At 34.0% G+C, this 23403-nt stretch overlaps 1 protein-coding gene across 8 annotated transcripts in view; it reads right to left on the minus strand.

Annotated features, from left to right (window-relative positions):
- Positions 1–23403, minus strand: part of Magi (membrane associated guanylate kinase, WW and PDZ domain containing protein magi) — a 45379-nt gene that overhangs the window by 9051 nt on the left and 12925 nt on the right. For 2 of the 8 annotated variants that reach the window (XM_090153189.1, XM_090153181.1), the window contains 11 exons: positions 12767–12880; positions 10672–10791; positions 8059–8169; positions 5743–5965; positions 5520–5663; positions 5366–5448; positions 5054–5111; positions 4909–4973; positions 3848–4825; positions 3116–3337; positions 734–1476 (listed from right to left, as the gene is read on the minus strand). In XM_090153189.1, coding sequence (XP_090009315.1) covers positions 734–1476; positions 3116–3337; positions 3848–4825; positions 4909–4973; positions 5054–5111; positions 5366–5448; positions 5520–5663; positions 5743–5965; positions 8059–8169; positions 10672–10791; positions 12767–12880 — 2861 coding nt within the window. Of the gene's footprint in view, positions 1–733; positions 1477–3115; positions 3338–3847; positions 4826–4908; positions 4974–5053; positions 5112–5365; positions 5449–5519; positions 5664–5742; positions 5966–8058; positions 8170–10671; positions 10792–12766; positions 12881–22093; positions 22231–23403 lie in introns of those variants that run through there. The other 6 variants (XM_090153204.1, XM_090153227.1, XM_090153218.1 and 3 more) reach the window with 6 other exon arrangements.

Consider the following 23403-nt stretch of genomic DNA (forward strand, 5'->3'; position numbering starts at 1 on the left):
GCCAGCAAAGGTAGAAGGGGAGAGTTTCCGGTTAAGTGACTTCCGATTACGCAATAGTATAGTGATACGACAGACTATCAATAAACGGATTCCCGGAAAAGTTCAGTGTCAGAGTTGGCTGATTTAAATCCAGATTAAAATCAACGGATTTTCTTGAAAAATCATTGATTTAAATCATATAAAAAATTATCAAAATAGTTCCTTAAAAAAATTAAAATACATAGAAAACCTGAGCAAAATAAAATATTAAATCGTAATTAAATTTAGTTAAGATTTGATTTAATTCAAGATTAGCTAACTGATAAATGTAAAATATCCGGTAATTATACAGGAAAAAAGCCATTGTATAAAAATCAATAAAATCCAAAAAATTGTTTGATTTAATTTTTATTAAAAAAATTAAAAAAGTGCCAATCCTGTTCAGTGTCATACCATAAGTCTATAATATTGTTCCATAAGTTTGTCCCTTTGCGGAATATTTTACTGAGAGCTAGTAACGGAGTGACCTCATCACTAGAAGAAAATCTCCCCCTAGCGAGGCGCTATCAAAGGCTACGTGTGACGCGTTAGCAAGCGGACGCAAAACGGCGACGAAGCCCATAATGCTGTCTCGTGAATAGTTCTCAGTAAAACCTTGGCGTTTGAAAAATAGGAAGTGTCACACTTATGTAAAAATTTTATACACTAATGTTATTATATAACTGATGGCAGACTAATAATAAAGAAAGCTTACCTTTGCAGCCTTTCCTTTGCTTTTGCTCGGAGACAGAGAGCCGCCTCTTTGAACGGTAATTTGAGCCGAATCCCCGCAAGGACAGTCCTTCAGCACTTGTACGACGTCCGAGTGGGACAAACCTCGTAGATCGAGCTGATTAATCTTGACCAGAATGTCGCCCTCCTGCAGCAGTTTGCAACGGGGACGGTCTAAGATTTTCTTCACCTTCTGTCCGTAAGCGCTGTCCGCTATCGTGAAGCCGAATCCGGCTGTCCCTTTCACAATTTCCACCGTTAAATATTCGGGTTTACTCGAACTTTGCGGGTTGAAATCCAGAATGTCCGGGGTATTGTCGCCGCCGCTGAGTAAATCCGCGCTATTGTGCCGTTGAGCCAAGGAATTATCGGCGGACTGCCGGACGCTCAGGTCCGGCATCGACTTGGCCGCCCGACCCATCGCTTCCCCGTTTTGACCTTCAGCGCCACTGTTGCCTCGTTGTTGCTGCTGGTTGCGTCCGCTGGCCCGCCCGGAAGTACCGTAGATTGGACTACCCGGTTCGCCGCCGTTGTTTTCCTCCGAATTGACCGCTAACGTGGTCACTATTTCGTTGTTGGGATCTTCCGGATCGAAAGGTAACGGGTAACCGCGACAGACTTCAAGATGGACCGTCTCTTCGGGTGGTATCGACTGGAACAGTAATACCATGTCCTGGTGCGAAAAACCCAACACGCAGGTTCCGGTGACGTATACTAAGACATCGCCTGTTAAACAATCAACAAATTCGTCTTTAATTATCCAACTAAATACTTCAAGTAATTTAAACTTAAAGCTATAAAACTAAAGAAAGATTGCAAGTATTTATTAAAGTGGAACGGCCAAGCTTTTCCAAATATGGCCTTATTTCCATATCAAAAGATCAACAAGACGTTCAATATACTTACACGTACCTTATTTTGCCTTGAAAAAATAGTTTTTGGCCTAAAAAGTTGAAATGCAAAATAACGCCCAGTATTTTGGATTGAATTTTCGCCGCCATCTTCAGGTGTATCACCAGCGCCAGCAGCACCTTAGTGAGCGATTTGCGAACTATCCTAACTTTTAAAATCACGCAATTTAGGCTTAGATCTCGTATAACTGGAACGCGCCGCGCGTGCAAAATAAATTTTTCGCGGCTTCAGCAACGCGCGCTTTTATGTTGTTTTGCTGTCTCGCCGATTTATCAGCAAGTGTCGCGGCGGACGCGCGCTTTTCAATTTCCTGAAATTTATTTTTTTTAATTAAAAATTAAACACTTAATATTTTTTAATTCGGTTTTCGCCATAAATTTTAGTTTTTAACGGGCTATAGGGTTATCTAACTGGTTAAAGCTTGACCGTTCCCCTTTAAAGCTTGATCGTTCCCCTTTAAAGCTAGTGGCCATTTCACCATTTATCCCGGATAAATATTTACAAAATTCTTAAGCTACTACAGTGGCATAGCCAGAAATCCTTCAAGGGAGGGGTCCAAACTATGTAAAATACCTGAGAGGGTCGAGAAGGGGGTGAAATATTAGTACAGCCAAAGCTACACTCAGCGAGGGGGGGGGTGGACACAGAAACCCTCCCCTTGTCTACACCACTGAGCTACTACAATTGTGTGCTTGCTCGTAGCTAAGACCCGCCTTGAAACGGCCGCCATGACATTAATTTCACGTCAAAGATCACGAGGCAAAACGACGCACTATTCTGCGAAATAATCATGTGAACACCATGGGTGTCTTAATGTCATGGCCGACCTATACGCGTTACCATGGCTACGAACAAACTAAGAATCTCTGCTTATAAACATAATGTAGGCGTGTACCTCTTCATATTATAACCTATTTTGGTTCAATCGAAAATGTTATAATTTAATTAAAATTTATTGCTAAGCCTCGGTCATAAGACAGTGAACCAGGTACGTCATTTGCTCGAAAAGTTAACAAATAAATTTGTATAAAACTACATGATCTACATCGTCCTGTTTAATTTGATGTATTCATTGTTTAGGCTTGAATGTTATTATTGCAATTATGCAATAACTATATCGATTTTACAGTCCCATCGGACATTCAAGTTCTGCCCCCCCCCCCCCCCTGAAAAATCTTGAAATGACGTCCCAGCAGTGTTAATTTTGAGACCAAGACTTTAATAGCTATGCTGAATGCCCTATTGCAATTATATGATACCCATTTGTAAGCTTTGGCAATTTCAACCCATCGAACCTAATACACTAGGTAGAACAAGCTGCCAAAAACGACATACATCATACTGTCCAAGTACTACACTAGAGCAGAGCTGCCAATTGCTTTAAGTAAACCCAAAAATAGAGATTTAAAATCCAAATTTTAAACTATGAAAACCAAAAATTAGAATTTATTACCAGTCTTAAGTTTGCCATCACTCCAAGCGGGACCATTGGGTACCACGCTTTTAATTTGCAAGAATTCCTCCGAACCAGAATCGTCTCCACCGACGATAGTGAAACCGAAACCCCTGGTGCTCTTGATTAGAGAAGTACTGACAATTTCGCCTTCCAGTTCGGTGGGATTTCGTGTGAAGTTGTAAGGGCGGTAACGGGAAGGACCCGAAGCCGAAGAGAGAGCTGAAAAAACATATTTCATGACACCCAAAACTATCCAGGCCTAAAAGGCATAACCTACGCTATTCAAATATTATTTAAATTATTCTTTACGATAACAAATTACAAACTAATAAGGTGCATAATTGTGTTTTTGTGTGGAAAAAAATTATTAGTCAGATTTGGAAGAAAATTCTACACACTACGGAGGAAATCTGTACATGCAGGACTTCTCCTTGAGATAAAATTTACTGTAAAATAAGCTATCCTTTCACTATTATTAAACTACAATTTAGTTCAAACCCAAAAATAATCTAAATCTACTAACTTTTACCCTAACAAAGGTTGAAATTGACAAAAATCAACTAAAACAATATACTTAGTTAACTAATTTAACATTTACACTACATGGTATTTTTGGTTTAACCATGAAAATGAAAAAGTTACCATAAAACTATCAAATTGTATATGGCTTCAGTAGCTAATGGTTAGAAGCATAAACTCATCTACAGACTTCAAATTAGCGATGGATACCTGTTTGACTGTAGACAGAGCCCATCCTATAAAGGTCTCCTCCATTGCGGGGTTCCGAATGGGATCTCGTACCCCTGAACATACGTCTCATGTCACCGGTGGGGGAATGAGAGACCCAGGTATTGAGCAATTCACTCGAGACATTATTACAACCCTCGACCAAGGATTTGGATAAGCCTTGGTTGCTGTTACCAGGAGACCCACCACCAATGGCCCCACCGCTAAGATTGCTACCACCGTTACTTAAATTTTTGCTCTTTTTAGCACCCGGAGACTGACCAGATGGGTTTTTCTTACGAGGAGAAGTAGACTCATCGGCATTTTCAATAACCGTAGTATCTCTGGGAGCGGGAGATTTAGCGTTACGGCTGGTAGTATTAGGGGTATCGGAAGTAACGTTATTACTGCCACTACTACTGTTATCTTTTTCGTTCAGGCAAGGAATGCAAGGCAAATAGGGAAAGCGAGGAGAAGAATCCGGGGAGGAGGAAACGTGCGAAGCGTGCGACCCGGCTTGGGCAGTTATGGAAGGATCGGTATCGGGCAAAAGGTGTTGGTAATCCGAGGATATTAGATGAGACTCACTGTTAGTATTCGGGCCCAATCCGGGGTTGTTAACTGAGCCGTTATTCAGGTTGACATGTTTGGCAGAATTGTTGTTGTTGTGGTTGTTATTAGAGTTGTTGCGATGGTTGTTGACCATACTGCGCATATGGTTGGGGGTGCCGCGATTATGCGGGAAGCTGTCGTTATTGTTATTGGAAGAATTCCAGAGGGAGTTAGGATCGGCGGGCGAAAAGAATGACTGAGGTTGGTTGCCAATATTGGGAGGTGGCGTACTCGGGCGTTCGTTCGTATGACCGTTACTGCTACCATTGTATGGCAAGACTGGTAAGGTACTGCCGCTACTTGTCGTTGTCGGTGTCGTTGGATCAGAATTCCTCACATACCAGAAGTTTCCACCGTTCGAGTATTCGCCTAGGAAAGGTTTAAAAAAAACCTTCTTAGTAATTTAGATTGAGTTTTTCAGTTAATGGTAGAGGACTTAAGGTAATAATCACCTGGGTGATTTGCACGCCTGGCTTGCATTACAGGATTTTCGTACTGCGTTCTCCTATTTACATGACTGTGGAGCATTGTAAAATGATTAAAATTGTCCATTTAATAATTTAAATCTAAACTATGTCAAGATAAAATAAAACTTACTCTATATAATAAGTTCCGTAATGTGGGTCGTCAATTCGTTCCCAACCATAAGGTAGCTCTGTAAAATTGGTTGAAATATTTATCAACCATCGCAACAACCATAAAAGGAATATAACCTCCAACGCGTTCTTTACGGAAGACCCCAACCATTTAAAGGTTTTCCTTCGCAACAAACCATTATGTCTCGCTGAAAATGTCAGAGGCAATAGGGGGAGCTGACAATATTGGAAATACTAGAGGTTACATTTCCTAGAGGTACTAGCGGGCTTTAAGCTAAAAAGATTAATATTACGAAAGCTAATACGACATTACCATCATCTTCGCATTCTTCGATGGATTTTTTCTGTACTCTTGCTAATCGTGGATCCAGCCACTGAGAATTTCCAGAATTGTGACTAAAAATATAAGATAAAAACAAATACATAAAGCAATTTGTTTTTGAAGTATTAGAAGCTGAAAAGTATACTCGATGAAATAAGGCTCCCCCGTCTCTGTGTAAGCTTTTTCCCAATTATCCGGCAGAGGCCCCAAATCTAAACTATAATCGCTAGGAATGTCTCCGGATTGCCTCCTACTCCTCATGATGGACGATTGCGGTGTGGAAGACCGACTGGAAACAAACGGATAAAGAGAGAAGGTTAATGAATGAAGCCCTGATTTTAATAAAATTCAATAACGTCAATTTGTACCTATTAGCGGAGGCGTTCGATGTTAAAGGGTGATTGGGGTCTTCGGAGTCGACAGTTTTCGAAGCCATAGCCTCGACATTGGATCGGTTTCGTCTACGTTTACCCTCGGAGGAGGGGTGAGCTCCGGGTAGAATTACACCCTCTTCGTTGGCCAGAGATCCGCCCCTTTGCAAAGAGTGTAAGGCCGTGTCTTTGGGCGGTTTGGGAGTGCCATAGTGATTGCCTAAAGTGATCGAAGACAAGCACAATCAACAGGGCGACAATATATGCTATTCCTTTTAATCAGATGTCAGCTGAGAGAATTTAAGATTTTAAAACGGGGTAGTAGTAGTAGTAGTAAAAGAAAGACATCAATAATACCATAAGTAACATAATAAACGTAAGTATGACACATCCTATTGTTTTAATGCTAGTTTCCTGAACGAACTTGTTTTTACACTGACACTCTCGACAAGCTCTGACATGGACTTGTACTCTAACTGAGCAGTGATGGGCAGGCTCTGCTCATTTTGAAGAGGGTGAGAGCGTTTGGAGTCGGCATGAGCGCTAAGTTTTAAATAATTGAGAGGAATTAATTTAGCGGAGCTGCCTCTAGTTGAGCGAGACTTTCGAGACTAAATTTTAGTTTGATTAAATGATCGGAAGAGGGGAGTGCGGTGGCGTTGCCAGTTCCATAATCTCAAATTATCGTACCACAGCCAAAAAATTATCGATCTCAGAAAAAATTATCGTATGCCTGAAAACTGGCGGTGGATTTCAATTGTGTGTGAAATAGTGACGTTAAACTCGTTAAATCAAAATTTTTCATAACACTTAAAGTTCGACCGATTGAAACCATTTTTTTTAATCTCTATTTAAAAAAGCATGGCATTTTCTCGGTTTTACCTAAGAATTTTTTTTTAAATTTTAATTACTTTTTTTTGGAAAATCACGAAATGGGTAATTAAAATTTGAAATTTTTAAAACATTTTCGTAGTTGAAACCGATTAAATCCCATACTATTAATTTATAGGAAATATAGGATCTATGGTCACCCTGATTATCTAAACCGCTCTTGAGAGGAGCGTGAGATACAAATATGTTAAGTTAGTATGAGCGCCTTGTGAGCTGAGTTTGAATTCACAAAAAATGCCCATCACTGGTACCTAGGGGAACGCAACCGGTCAAAAGTCGTCCATTTTCTTGTGTACAGTTTTCATTTGTTAGACGCTGTAGCGCCTGCTGCCGTCGGAAGGGGAAAATAGTCTTCCCCTGCCCGTAAAACGTTCAGCGTAAAGGCTCGTCCAATGAAATTTGTACACAACACGGCGTTAGCGTGTTTAAAGGCTAGCCGCGTTCTCCTTGTGTTTGTTGCTCCTAGCTGGAACTGAGTAGCGTGTTATTGTCCTTGGTAGTAGTATATTTCGCCTTGGGCATATTCAGACACTAGGGGGCTCTGTGCTGAGAACTAAACCTAGATGATTATTTTTTTCTAATTGCCATACTAATTGTTATTATGTACTTATGATAATACGCTTTTTAAAATGAGTAGTTAAATTTATGGGCGAAACGGACCTACAGACGCTTAGCGCCGCGGAGTAAGTTATTGACGTTCAATTCTCAAAAGTTGACAGAGTAAAATTTCGGAGGCGGTTGAAATGTAGGGAACGTTGCGTGCACAATATATCTTTTTTGGTAATTTTTTCCATTTGCAGCTAAAAGTAAATTCCCTAACTTTTTAAAGTCAAAATTTGGTAATTTTAACCTATATTTAAGTAAAAGTTAGATTTTTAGACTAATTTTTAACATACCCCGACTTTTCCATGATTTTTAGACTTATTTTTAAAATTCCCCGACTTTTCCATGATTTTTAGAATAATTTTTCAAATTCGCTAAACTTTCCCTGATTTTTAGACTAATTTTTAAAAATCCCTGACATTTCCCTGATTTTTAGACGATTTTTAAAATTCCCTGACATTTCTCTGATTTTTAGACATTTTTTAAAATTCCCTGACATTTCAGCCCACAGTCAAATTCCCCGACTTTTCCAGGTATCATGACCACCCTGCTCCAAGAGATATCTTATTTACTGATACAGCGTAGAGTATAAAACCAAGAAATCCAAAAGTAAACCCATTTTAAGTTGAGAACCAAACGATCGTTTGAATTTTGAGGGTGGTGCTACGTGAAATTAGGCCCGAATTTTCCAAACGATTTGGAAGCCCTTTAAGTAGAGTAGGAAAATGAAAACTTCGGAAAGTGAAGATTTAAAAATTGAAGAAATCTGCTCCGCGGCGCTAAGTAAAGAGAGATGAGAAAATAGAGACAACATCATACGTGCGAGATCTGGATTATTTGAGAAGGAAGAGGCGAGCTGGCGAGTGCAAGCGAGAGCGGAAGGAGCGACTGAAGCCGTCGGAGAAGGCCGCGGAGTACCGTAAAGATTACCTACACAGGGTACACCATTTGCCACAGAACAGGAAGAATTAATATATAGTTCCCCAAAAGTACATCATAGGCGCTACTACATTCAGGGTGACCAGGGAAAGGCTTTGGACATTTTATAGGGAAAATAGGAATTTTAGAGGCCAATTATAGAAAAATATAGGATATTAAATTGGGGAATTATAGAAAAATATAGGACACTAAATAGAATAATATAGGAACATATAGGGAACTAAATAGGATAATATAGGCAAATATGAAATTAAATAGGCGAATTATAGGAAAATAAAGGACACTAAATAGGATAATATAGGACACTAAATAGGATAATATAGGACACTAAATAGGATAATATAGGACACTAAATAGGATAATATAGGACACTAAATAGGATAATATAGGACACTAAATAGGATAATATAGGACACTAAATAGGATAATATAGGACACTAAATAGGATAATATAGGACACTAAATAGGATAATATAGGACACTAAATAGGATAATATAGGACACTAAATAGGATAATATAGGACACTAAATAGGATAATATAGGACACTAAATAGGATAATATAGGACACTAAATAGGATAATATAGGACACTAAATAGGATAATATAGGACACTAAATAGGATAATATAGGACACTAAATAGGATAATATAGGACACTAAATAGGATAATATAGGACACTAAATAGGATAATATAGGACACTAAATAGGATAATATAGGACACTAAATAGGATAATATAGGACACTAAATAGGATAATATAGGACACTAAATAGGATAATATAGGACACTAAATAGGATAATATAGGACACTAAATAGGATAATATAGGACACTAAATAGGATAATATAGGACACTAAATAGGATAATATAGGACACTAAATAGGATAATATAGGACACTAAATAGGATAATATAGGACACTAAATAGGATAATATAGGACACTAAATAGGATAATATAGGACACTAAATAGGATAATATAGAAAAATATAATTCTGTAATTATTGCACATCGGTATACTTTGACTCAGGAATCCATATCTCTACTTGGAATGCTTAGCCGGGCGTATCGCGTATGGTAAGATCCCTCGGACGGCTTTGGCCCCGCCTACGAGAGACAAAATCCCCTCTGCGCGCGCTCCCGTCTCAAGTTGTTGTTTGTTAAGTTAACATAGTGACGTCAAAAAAACCGTCAGCCACACCGAGACGAATATCTGCCGCGATAAGCATTCCAAGTATACTTATGGATTCCTGTTTGACTAGAATCACCTAGAATATTAATAATTTTTTGTACACTGCTTTCTTGCATTATTGGTTCACTTAGCGGATTTAAAAAGCCCGTACATTTCCAGATTTGGTTCGAATGTGGTAGTGTTTTCACTAGATGAACATCTATGACACGTACGGGATTTTTACAATCCCCCGGGTTAATAAATCAATATGCAAAAATAACTAGCTTGATTTAAAATTTTAAACGATGTATTTATAATTTAAAGAACTTATATTCGCGACCGAAAACTATCGCTACGCCCTCTTTGGTTCGCTAGCTTGATAGGTAGCGGCTAAAGCAAACACTATTAGTTTTTCCTCATCGGTATTCGTAAATTTGACTTTGTAAATTATGATACTAGCATTTTAAAATAATTTTTGCATCGTTTGCTTTTATTTTGATAAGTTTTTTAAGAAAAAACGTTCTTATAACTTTTTAATTTGTCCGTAGCAGACGCTAGATCATAGGCACAACTTCGGAGAAGCTAGCGCCGTTACGCCACCTAGACTCGTTTTGGTCGCGAATTGTTAATTCTTTAATCAGAATAAGTGTATCTGATATAATTTTTCTGCGAATTTCTTTTAGTAAACATATTGCTCACTATTTGCCACTTTTAATCAGTAAACACTTTGCCACCTCGTTTTACTTTTATCAGAAGTTAATGAATTTGAATGGACTTATATTTCAGTAAAATGGTTATTTCAATGTTGAAAAAATTAGTCAAACTTTCAAGGAAATAAATGATAATCACAGAATTCATCATAGTAAAATCACCTACAAAAAGTGTCAAGATAAAATTTAATTCCCTGACTTTTCCCTGAATTTTTACAAATTCTTAAAATTCCCTGACCTTTAGGCACATTTTTCAATGCCCCGTCTTTTGCCCGAATTATTACAAATTCTAAAAATTTCCTGACCTTTGGGCACATTTATAATTTTCCTTGAATTTTTACAAATTCTTAAAATTCCCTGACCTTTAGGCACATTTATAAATTTCCCGTCTTTTCCCAGAATTTTTACAAATTCTTAAAATTCCCTGACCTTTAGGCACATTTATAATTTCCCTGATTTTTCCCTGAATTTTTACAAATTCTTAAAATTCCCTGACCTTTAGGCAAATTTTTAAGTTCCCTGTCTTTCCCCTGAGGAGGGGCAACCCTGTGACTCAACGCAGTAATTCTGGTTTTAACTTAAGCGCTTAAGGTAAGTAATAATGGAACGTACCTTCGTAAACTCCGCTTTCTAGTAAATTTCCGCTTTTTTCGAGCGCGATGAATTCTTCGGGACTTAGAAAAGAGTAATCTACTCCGTTAACTTCGCCGTCTCGCGGTATTCTTGTTGTACCTTTCAAAAATAATTCATTTAAATAAAATATACTAAATCAAGAGAAAATTAAATCTTCCGTCGAAATATAGAAAAAATTTCACGATAAACAAATATGATAAATAGGAACCAGATAAGGAACAATGTTTAAAGAAAATTAAATCTTTATTTAAACTCAATTATCCCCAAAATTTTATAAAATAAATTTTGAAAAATCATAAAAATAGGAACCAGATACAGAACAAAGATTAAAGAAAATTAAATCTTTATTTAAATTCAATTATCCCCAAAACTTTATAAAATAAAATTTTGAAAAATTATAAAACTAGGAACCAGATAAGGAAATAGGTTTAAAGAAAATTAAATCTTAATTTAAACTCAATTATCCCCCAAAATTTTACTAAATTTTTAATTATCGAAGCCAAAATATTTAATTTTAAATGATATCATAAAATTTTGTTTTGTATCAATAAACCTCAGCTTCGTTAAAACAGATAAGTGTGCAAATATTTTAAGATAACAGTGGTTTTATTGAAAATATGGTACTCTATTTAGGAACCCTAGCTGCTATACGAACATTACACCTAAATTGATTCGAAATCTACCTAATATTAAAAACGATATTTTAATATTAAATACGACAATTAATTTTATTTTGATATTATAATATCGGTTAGTTTGTAGTCCGAGTGCGAATGCCAAAATATCAGTTGAATATCTTTAAGAGACACCTTTGAAATTTGACCCTGAAAATTCCCGCATTACGTCTACCTAAAAACTTTCGATTTTCAAAATACGCTAAGGGTAATTAACATATTAAATATATTGAACTGCGCAAACTCGTTAAAATTCAAGCGTAAGCTCTGGATCAACCTTGGATATTTCTACGATTTGAGTAACGTCGCGAGATAATGTATTCATATTTAATCTTGAAGGTTATCGTAAACACAAATATATTGGTAAATAATACACTTAGAATAAGGTATAATTTTGACAAAAAATTAAAATTAAAATTCTAAGGGACGGTTTACAAATTGCGTTACGCACTGAATGTGTGACGTCAACTATTATAATTCTATACTAAGGAAAGGGGAGGGTTCATTAGAAATGTGTGACGTCTCTTAATTCTATACTAAGGAAAGGGGAGGGTTCATTAGAAATGTGTGACGTCTCTTAATTCTATACTAAGGAAAGGGGAGGGTTCATTAGAAATGTGTGACGTCTCTTAATTCTATACTAAGGAAAGGGGAGGGTTCATTAGAAATGTGTGACGTCTCTTAATTCTATACTAAGGAAAGGGGAGGGTTCATTAGAAATGTGTGACGTCTCTTAATTCTATACTAAGGAAAGGGAAGGGGTCACTGATATATGTGACGTCACTTAAATATATACAAAGGGGAAGGGTAACTGAATTATGTGACGTCACTTAAATATATACAAAGGGGAAGGGTCACTGAAATATGTCTGATCGGAATACAGGGTTGCCACCATATTCTCAGATTCAAATTCCCGGACCATTTTAAGTTATTTTCGTTGACTTTTTAAGGCCAAAATTAGACGATTTTAACTTTTACATTTAATAGAATATAATAAATTTAATCAAAGTTATTTCAACGATAAAAAACCATTCTAGGATCTAAATAATAATATTAGGATTTGCCATAGATCTAGCGTAAAATTACCTAAAAAAAGTGTCAAGATTGAACCGAATTCCCTGTTTTTCCCCTGACGTTTTAGGCCTATTTTTAAATTCCCCGACTTTTCCCTGACGTATGGCAACCCTGTTTAAGTAATTTATGAACCGCCCCTGACAAATTGTTAAAACATGGAATACAAATTTATAAAAAAAATATCAATTCATTTTTAAACAAAAGAACTACAGCTATAAAAATAACAATAGGCAATTCCAACGATCCTATACCCTATAAAAGTATGAAGTTTGATCTCAGGTAGGGAGAAAAGAATAGCAATGGTTTTAAAAGGAAACTAAGCTTACATGGCACAGTTCGTAAATACAAATTATCCCTGATTGTATTTTGCAGATCATGATCCAGAGAGCCCTTTTGAAAGCGCGAATTCAAATATTGCCGCAGGTCCTTGGTCAAGTAACCTACAAAAAGAAAACGGGTTAAACACTTTGAATAAACAACAAAAAATACTTCTTATTTTCAATAACGGGAAAAACCAAAAAATTTCCTCAATCTTAAAACAAGTTTTTAAATTATGAGGGAGTGTTCGTAATCAAATTATTTCAAGTTTTCATTATAGTTAAATATTTGAAAACCGAGCGGGAAACATTGTAAAATTAAATAACTGTAATTATTATTAAAAATTACCTTAATGTTGATATATACGAAACGAGTAAAATTTGCTCCTTAGCACTCTACTAAGCAAGCTCGCTTCTCTAAAGAAAAGGATATTGAAAACTAAAAGCTGCTTAAAGGGGCCGAAACTATCGCCATCTGACGCTAAAATTGGATACTAAACGTAAACAAATTCATCATTTACCAGAAATTGAGGGCAAAGGAAACGACTCAGTGAAATGTATATTTGGAGAACGCAATTTTTAAACTAAATAGTAGGTGGTTTCTTTTCGTCTGTTCTCGGACTAAAAGTGTACTCTTTTTACCCTAAAACGTTTTATTCGACTGTTCTTTGACTAAAAGTGTACTCTTTTTACCCTAAAACGTTTTATTCGACTGTTCTCTGACTAAAAGTGTACTCTTTTTACCCTAAAACGTTTTATTCGACTGTTCTCTGACTAAAAGTGTACTCTTTTTACCCTAAAACGTTTTATTCGACTGTTCTCTGACTAAAAGTGTACTCTTTTTACCCTAAAACGTTTTATTCGACTGTTCTCGGACTAAAAGTGTACTCTTTTTTGCCCTAAAACATTTTATTCGACTGTTCTCTGACTAAAAGTGTACTCTTTTTACCCTATAACGTTTTATTCGACTGTTCTCGGACTAAAAGTGTACTCTTTTTACCCTAAAACGTTTTATTCGACTGTTCTCTGACTAAAAGTGTACTCTTTTTACCCTAAAACGTTTTATTCGACTGTTCTCTGACTAAAAGTGTACTCTTTTTACCCTAAAACGTTTTATTCGACTGTTCTCTGACTAAAAGTGTACTCTTTTTACCCTAAAACGTTTTATTCGACTGTTCTCTGACTAAAAGTGTACTCTTTTTACCCTAAAACGTTTTATTCGACTGTTCTCGGACTAAAAGTGTACTCTTTTTACCCTAAAACGTTTTATTCGACTGTTCTCTGACTAAAAGTGTACTCTTTTTACCCTAAAACGTTTTATTCGCCTATTCTCGGACTAAAAGTGTACTCCTTTTACCCTAAAACGTTTTATTCGACTGTTCTCTGACTAAAAGTGTACTCTTTTTACCCTACAACGTTTTATTCGACTGTTCTCTGACTAAATGTGTACTCTTTTTACCCTAAAACGTTTTATTCGACTGTTCTCTGACAAAAAGTGTACTCTTTTTTGCCCTAAAACACGTTTTATTAGACTGTTCTCGGACTAAAAGTGTACTCTTTTTTGCCCTAAAACGTTTTATTAGACTGTTCTCTGACTAAAAGTGTACTCTTTTTTGCCCTAAAACGTTTTATTAGACTGTTCTCTGACTAAAAGTGTACTCTTTTTTGCCCTAAAACGTTTTATTAGACTGTTCTCGGACTAAAAGTGTACTCTTTTTTGACCTAAATCGTTTTATTCGCCTGTTCCGGGGATGAGAATTACTCTGTCACAAACTATTCGCTTGTTCCGGAGTATTAGAGCTACTCTTTTCACTCCTTCTGAAAAGGAGGTGTAAAAGAGTAAATATGATTTTGTCGTCTGCTAACCAGAATTTATCGGCTAAAAAGGCCACAAGCAGCCATTTATTTACTCCGACTCAAACTATTCGCCACCACAGAATCGGACTAAAATGACGTCATAGCCTTACTCTTCTTACCCTACTCCGAAATCCCGGAACAAGCGAAAAGAAACCACCTACTGTAGTACTGTTACATTCTCAATATTTAAAAATTTAAAACTATAAAAAAGAGCAATTGATATAAATTTTAGCTCGCAATTTTGGGCAAAGAAAATACGTTATAATATACTGTATGTTATAACATAATAATAATTATTAAAATAAAATTTGATTTATATTAAATGCTTAGTTTTATAGTTTTAAATGATTAAATGTGGATAATGTAACAATAGTTTTAAATTAATAAATGTGGATAATGTAACAATATAGTTTTAAATTATTAAATGTGGATAATGTAACAATATAGTTTTCAATTATTAAATGTGGATAATGTAACAATATAGTTCTCAATTATTATATTGAGAATGTAACAATAAAGTTTTCAATTATTAAATGTTGAGAATGTAAAAATATTTATTTAGTAAATAAATATTGTTAAATTCACAACATTTAATAATTTAAAACTATAAAACAAAGCAATTGATAAAAATTAAAATTTTAGCTCGAAATTTTGGGAAAAGAAAATACGTTATAATATACTGTATATTAGCAACTAAATAAATATTGTTACATTCTCAACATTTAATAATTTAAAACTATGAAACAACTTTATTATAAATTAAAATTTTAACTCGAGTTTTTGTGCAAACAGAAGACATAATAAACAATTTTTTTAACTAAATATTATTTTATTATTAATTTAAAACTATAAAACAAGGTATTTAATATAAATCAAAATATCAGCACCTTTTTGGTCCCAGAAAAGACGTGATAATAGACTTTTATATTAGCAAAATACAGACTAAAAATAGTCACACTAATAATTTAAAACTCTAAAACAAAGCACTCAATATAAATCACACATTTATATTACCTATTCTATTTTGCGGCATTCTCTTTGGAAGGGATTAAAATTGACACGTCCCCGATTTAAGCCACTACATCATCATCCTTTGTTGTAGAATTTATTTCTATTTCCACTCAAAAGTGTTACGCTTATTTCTTAATACAATTGACGTGAGATTTAAAGGGGCTAGTGACTGACGGGGTGTACCACAGCCCCGTTTATACAATACAATAGATTAAAGACACTCTTAGCCCAGAGGGCTACTTCTGTTACGTATTACTGTTATCTTTAGAGAGAAACATTTTCGTTTAAAAATAGGCTTACGAAGTTACGAACCTTCTTCATCCCCCAAAAATTCCCCCTTACAAAAGCCGCGTTAGTAGCTGTTATCAAAATTTCGGGGTTCGCAGAAATTAAAGGCGGATAAGGGGGGCTAGCGAAAATTGTCCAACCATGGCAAGAGCTCACCCCAAGGTCCGCACCTCTGGTTCCTTCGCAGGAAGTACGAATACCCGGGCTTCTTTTGTATTGGTGCAAAATATTTAAAAAAACTCCGTAAAGATATCCAAATCTTTTGAGTTGGCCGTGAGAGCGGAGTTACCTTTCCCAGATGCCCAAACTATTCTTCTCACAGCCTCTGCCTCTCGATTCCCATACGATCAATATATCGCTATTTTATTCTTAAGAAGTTTGTTTACGTTGTTTCAAAGATTAGAAAAGGGGGAGAAAACGCCATTACGGTTCGATTTTTATTTACACGCAGTTTCACCAGATGGCGCCAACAGTCGGAAACGTTGAAATTTCAAATTATTTTATAACCGCGAAAAAATAATATTTTTGTGTAAGTTTATTTTATTCCCCCCGTAAGTTTCACTTTAGTTTGTAGATTTTACATAAAACAGCGCTTAAAATAGTTTTAGATTTTTTTGGTGGAATAAATCTATTTAAATTGACGTCATCTAGTATAACCAAGAATATTTATACTTAATGGGGAAGACTACAGTGGCCATTGTCTACTTTCGCGCTATTTCAAGCTGAACTCTTTTAATTTTGTATTTAAACTTATAAAATTAATATTTAAGTGTAGAACAGCCTCTTGTTTAGTGACTGAAATAATTTTGACAATTTTAAATTTAAAAGTAATTAAATTATTACGTTTTAATTCGGACCCCCGGAGCTTAACAAGTTGGACAAGCGCCCAAACTACCCTTTAGTTAGGACCTTATATCTCGTTAACTATTAATATTAGAATTATCAAAATTATTTTAAGCAATAGAGGAAGGTTCAGCCTAATAAGAAAAATATAATTCAATTATGTAATTGTTAAAACAGAAACATTAAAGCTTTTACTGTATTCTTCCCCCTTAAGGAGTATTACTTTATTGAGAGTACTAGCGGCGGAATATGGACGAATAATTATTGGACCCGAAACCAAATGGCGCGCTTGGTGCTATTACGGCAGCGCCGTAGTGTCAAGAATTGGAAAGATTTCTATCCAAGTACGACGTTAGGCCTAGCGTTCTTAGCTCGTTACTGTCGTCAAAGCTTACACCTTTATTTCCATTTTGACTAGGCATTTTCAAATTTATTATCTATTTAAACCTTCACACAAACTATACTTTTGGTACAAATAAATGTCCACTTTTGGTACAAATAAATGTCCACTTTTGGTACAAATAAATGTCCACTTTTGGTACAAATAAATGTCCACTTTAGGTAAAAATAAAATCATTTATTTCACCATAAATTTCATAAATTGTATTTATATTGTATATTAAAATATAGAATATATCAAGGCATTGCAAATATCGGAAAAATAGTGTAAAATATAAGAACACGGATTTATATTTAAACCAAAATCTGCTAATTTCCAAATCACAAAAATAATTTAATTTATCAGATTTTAAGTAAAAGGAACAAATTTAATTAATCAATTTTTTCTCCTACAAAGAATACAAAACATTGTTGAAGCCATATCTATATATTTTTAAAAAATAAAATTATATAAATAGAGTATATAGGCTTGTATCTCGATAATTATTAAACCAGTTATTGAGAGCTGTTAGTTTTGGGGGAAAACGCCAATGTAAATTTTTTCCCAAGAAAACAATTCTTATTTAGAACAATGGTTTTATTTCATTCCATTTCTAGAGAATGACCATGTAAATTTCCCCCTATTTTTGGGGCAGTAATGCAGGATGAGGTGGGGTGTTTTTTAACGTGGAAAAGATATCATCATAATTATCAAGAAGCCACCTGCCGAATTTTACTAAAAAAAGAATACAGGTACGCGTTAGAAAATAAACCAAAAAAAAAAAGAAAAATTATTATTAACGCCCCACTGATTTCTACGCCTTATTTACGATTTTAAGATGCATTTTTTGCATTGTTTTTAGGAGCGGATATTCGAAATATTTTCATTTTATGACAGTAACAACGCACGTGTTAACATTTTTCGATTTTTTTCTATAGATTTTTTTATGTTATTTTAGAATTGTAATAATTAACGAAATTGGTCCATCAAACGGGGTAGGTACAGTCCTGATCAAAAGTTTCTGGCTGTTTTTGTATGGCAGTCAATTTGTTTCTATTTTAGGTAGAGAGCTGAGTGAGGGCTTCACGGAAAGAATACCCTCACGAAAATATTATTATTATTAATTGTTATTAACGAAATAAAATATTTTACTGTGTAGTACTTTTAATTGTTTTTAACGAAATAAAATATTTTACTATGTAACTAAAGTATTTTTTTCATTCTTTTAAATACCTTATACACAGGAGTCTTTTGCTAATTATTTATAACTATTCGGTGGTTGCAGTTGCCATGGGAAACCCCGTACACGTTAGAATATTTCATTAACCGTAAAACTAGGCACTTGTTGAAGTATAAAAGATAGATGCTTACAATGACAGCCATTCACGGTCAGAGAGCACAGGCAAAAAAATTCCGAAATATAATTACGCGCAAATACCAAAAGAAATATATAACAAATGAGTGACGGTTACACGGACAACAGTACTTCCGTTTCCTGTTAAAGAAACGCTTGTTTTTCCGACAATTCTCTTTTGATTATCTATTTCAAATTGGCTAAACACGCCGTTGACGCCAGGTGCGCGTTGTTTCACCAAAAAAAAGTACACGAACGAGCGCATCGCGTTTTAGAAGGGCGATAGATGGCGTTGTCAAAGGGGGCGTGGTCGGATGATTTGAAAGACGAACAACCTAGGGTTTTTTTTACTAAGAAAATAGTTCAGTTCAAAAAGAATTCATTTCTTAAAAACTAAAATTTTACTATAAATAATAAAAAAAATGTTATTTTTAAAACGGTTTCTGAGAAATATCAAAAGTTAAAATCGAAACTGCTTTCGATAAATCGCCGTAGATGGTGCCACCTAGGAGCAACAAACACAAGGATAACCCAGCTAGCCTTTTAAACACGCTAACGCAGTGTTGTCTAACCAATGAAATTGTACACAAGAAAATGCACGACTTTTGATAGGCTGCCACAATCGATACACTAAAGCTCTTTAATTCGGTCATAGAAATAGAATACAAAAAATTAAATAAATTGGCGTAGATGGTGCCACAATACACCAAATCGGTTTTTTACATACAATCCTAAGATCACGTACTGCGTAGCCGCCGCTGAATCTTGCATACCTCTTCAACAATTAGGTCTAGAAGGGTCAATGATATGTGAATTGATAGAAAATATCAGATCCTCAATAGCCCAATATGAAGAAATTTTAATTTCAAGTGAGATTTCTAGCCAATTCGCGGGACCCCACAACTCGCGTACGCACTATTGTCATATTTGGATTTCATGCTACCTTATTTACAAAACAAGGTAACTATAAAAAATCGATTTGTCTAAAAATTTATTTATTTCCAAAACCACGTAATTCGAAAAAATCGGTTTGTCTAAAATTTTATTTAATTTAAGGTGCTCGCGTTTCGCTAACTTAATTCCAAAACCAGGTAATTCGAAAAATTAATTTTACATAAAATTCCTCTTAGGTTTATTAAGTTAATATACAAGATGATTGAAAATTTGTTCAATTTATATTTAATATTTCAAATATATTTAATAAATCGGCGGGATTGTGTGTACTTAAATGTCGGATCCATTAAGTTAGACCCCCAAGCATGCAATTTTCAAATTAGTTAGTGCACCTTATTGCACCCATCATGCACGGTAGTGCACCACCAAAAATATTTGGTGCATTCGATTAGGCATGTTATTATTATCGATATCGAATATGGGGGGGGGGGGCTGTCGTTAACTTAGCCCCACTTTGATTTCTGAATTTCCCACCTTAAAATATTTTTGGTGGTGCACTACGGTGCATGATGGGTGCAATAAGGTGCATGCTGGGGGGGGGGCGGGTTAGCTTAATGGATTCTTAAATGTCCGTGACACTTTCTGTAATAGACAGAAATATCAAGTGTTAACGAAAACTAAACAGCCGCAGTTTTTTTTAAATCGCCGTATATGGCGCCACAATCAATACCGTTACAAATAGAAATATCAGAATGACAAAAAAGAATAGCAAAAACAAATCCAAAATCGCTTCCTCGTGTGATAAACGGGCAGCGCGTGGGAGTCGGAAAACTTCGAAGGTTGCACGCGCACTCGCGAGTCAATATTCAGAAAGATTTCTTTTCCAGTATTTATTAGAGCACAAAATAAATCAACGTAGCTTTCCAAGTTGGGGGCTTAAAAGCAACAAGAGGGGGGGGGGGGAGGGGGTTTCTGGTTCCTGTAATTTTTACAACCAAAAATCCCACCCACTCAAATATAACAAAAAAAAATACCAAAAATTTTTCCCGCTTCCTCAGTTCACTCGAAGTTCAAACCGTAAATTGGAGGCCATCCGAAGAGGGGGGGGGGGGGGGGCTAAAGACAAGGCCTAAAGGAAGAGTTTCGTGAAGCATTCGAGATATTGAAAGATCTGTTTAGTTGCGGGGCCTACCCTTGGTCACAAATAAATGAATTGCTAGCGGAGAAAATTCGTTCCAAAACACGACAACTTTATTTCCCCCCTTCATATCAAAGTTGATGAGTGACGTAAGGGCAATGTACCGTAATCTTTATAGCGAGTAGAAAAAAGATTAAATGTGTCCTTTAAAAACATTAGGGAATTTTATATTTAAACCGGATCTGTTTTATATCAAATACCTTTTTTTAAGGTAATTTAGTCGTCGCTACCTTTTTCACGTTGTTTTTAACCCCTTCCTAGTTTTAAAGGTTACATTTCAAATGGGTTTATTTATTATTAACAGTAATATTTGAAATTGATGAAAAGTTAAAAATTTTAAATGTAATTTCCCAAATTATTTGTTGACTGGTAAAGAGGACCGAAACTTATATAATTTCAAAAAATAATTAATATAAATATTTAATGGTCACTTTTACCATTAATTAATATTAAAAGATAATAATACGAAGGAACTCATAGGAAACTTTCAGTATGAAAAATTATTATTTAAATGGAGCATTTTTGAAATATCAATATTTTTTGTCATTTTTATGATTTGTATAATATATTTAATCGACCGTATTTTTAACGCTACTGGTTCAGCCTAAAATTACCGAATCGAGAACCAAACTATTGCATTTTATCGGTATATTATAAAAATATATATTTAAATCTTTAATAACATTAAATTTACACTTTTAAAATTATAATAAATAAACTTACGTGCTTATTTAAATAATATCTATAAAGTATCCTATGTGTCTCAAAATCATCAAACTTCAAATATATACTTAAAATTCCAATAACATGAAATGTTTCATATATAAAATTCTGATAAAGAAACCGATTCTTATTAAAATGTATATAATGTACAAAATGTCGTGCGAGTCTCAAAATTATCAAACTTTAAAAATTAAAATTTAACACTTTAAACAATTAAAAATTAAAAATGCGATTATTAAAATGTATAATACCTTTACAAAATATTTTACATGATCAAAATAATTAAACTTTAAATAAAAACTTTGTGTTATCAAATTTTAAATACGTTAAAAATTAAAATAAAAAACATACTTATTAAAATGTCCAATACCTAAACAAAATATTTTACATTATCAAAATGATAAAAAAACTTTAAATATAAATAAACTTTACGTTATTAAAATTTTAAATACATTTAAAATCAAAATAAAGAAACAGTTTATTAAAATTTTAAATACATTTAGAATCAAAATAAAGAAACAGTTTATTAAAATTTTAAATACATTTAAAATAAAATAAAGAAACAGTTTATTAAAATTTTAAATACATTTAAAATCAAAATAAAGAAACAGTTGATTAAAATTTTAAATACATTTAAAATCAAAATAAAGAAACAGTTTATTAAAATTTATACCAACACTACCAATTGTTATACGATCCTTCAAAATTAACAAATTTTAGTCCATACCCCCCAATAAAAAAAACCAATTCCAAAGTAAAATGATAAAATTAAAATTAAAGCAAACTTACTGGCGATAGATTCGTGATGAAATTCGGGTTTGGGTACCTGACCCACGAGCATACACAACTCCATATGCGCAATTATATAAATGTTCCAACCACGGACGAGCGCGCTTAATCAAAAATTATAATCTCAACAATAACTTCCATTCATTAAAAGTGATAACGCTAGTTACCCAAATTCGGAACGAAAGCAAAATAAAACCACGCGCTACGACGAAAATAACAAAAAAAATATAGACCCGATAAAAAAACGAAACAGAAAATTTTGGGGGAGGCGGGGAGGTTTGAATTTGGAAGTCCCGATGACCTAGAAAATATAAATTGTCTTTTTGAAAATAGCCGCGAGGTGGCGTTGATCAAAAGAGAAGGTTCCCAGAGTATATCTTCCCTAACTTCATTATTTTATTTAAGGAATAACTTCGATACCTTCATTATACGAGCAAATAAGAAAAGTAGGACTTCAAAAAATCACCACACGCCACAGCCACGTGTGAGAAAGGAAACCTTCTTTAGAAGCAAAAGGGCTCTCGTGGCTAAAAGCGAAAGAGGTGAAATTAGAACAGTGACCTACTCTACTCGGGTTTCATTTGGTTTACGGCTACCTCATTTCAACGAATACTCTTGCCTATTTATTTGGCTTGATTTGAGAAAAGAAGCTACGTAAATTATTTGTCAAAACCAGATATTATTATACATGATATTTAAAAAACAATTCCTCATATTATTATCATAGTTCTATTTATTTTTAGTATTAAAGGTATATATTTTAATGGAATGGTATTGAAAAATCAATTATCTACAAGGTAATATTTCATAAATACAATTTCTCATCAAATTATTACCATAATTATATTTTTTTAATTCATATTACCATATATTTTAATGAAATGGAATTAAAAAATCAAAATATATATTTACAAGGTAATATTTAATAAATACAAGTTTTCATCAAATTATTACCATAATTATATTTATTTTTTATTCATATTACCATATATTTTACAGAAATGTTATTAAAAATCGAAATATTAAGAAATACAATTTTTTAATCAAATTATTACCATCATTCTATTTTTTCATATTACCATATATTTTAATGAAATGTTATTTAAAGAATCGAAATGATTTACAAGGTAATATTTAATAAATACAATTTGTCATCAAATTATTAAAATCATTATATTTATTTTTTATTCATATTAACATATATTTTACAGAAATGTTATTAAAAATCGAAATAATATTAAAAAATATCATTTTTTCATCAAATTATTACCATAAATCTATTTATTTCTTATTTATATTACCATATATTT

This window comes from Leiobunum rupestre, chromosome 1 (assembly GCF_980474605.1).
Source record: "Leiobunum rupestre chromosome 1, qqLeiRupe1.1.hap1, whole genome shotgun sequence".
In the NCBI taxonomy this organism is placed as follows: Eukaryota; Metazoa; Arthropoda; class Arachnida; order Opiliones; family Sclerosomatidae; genus Leiobunum; species Leiobunum rupestre.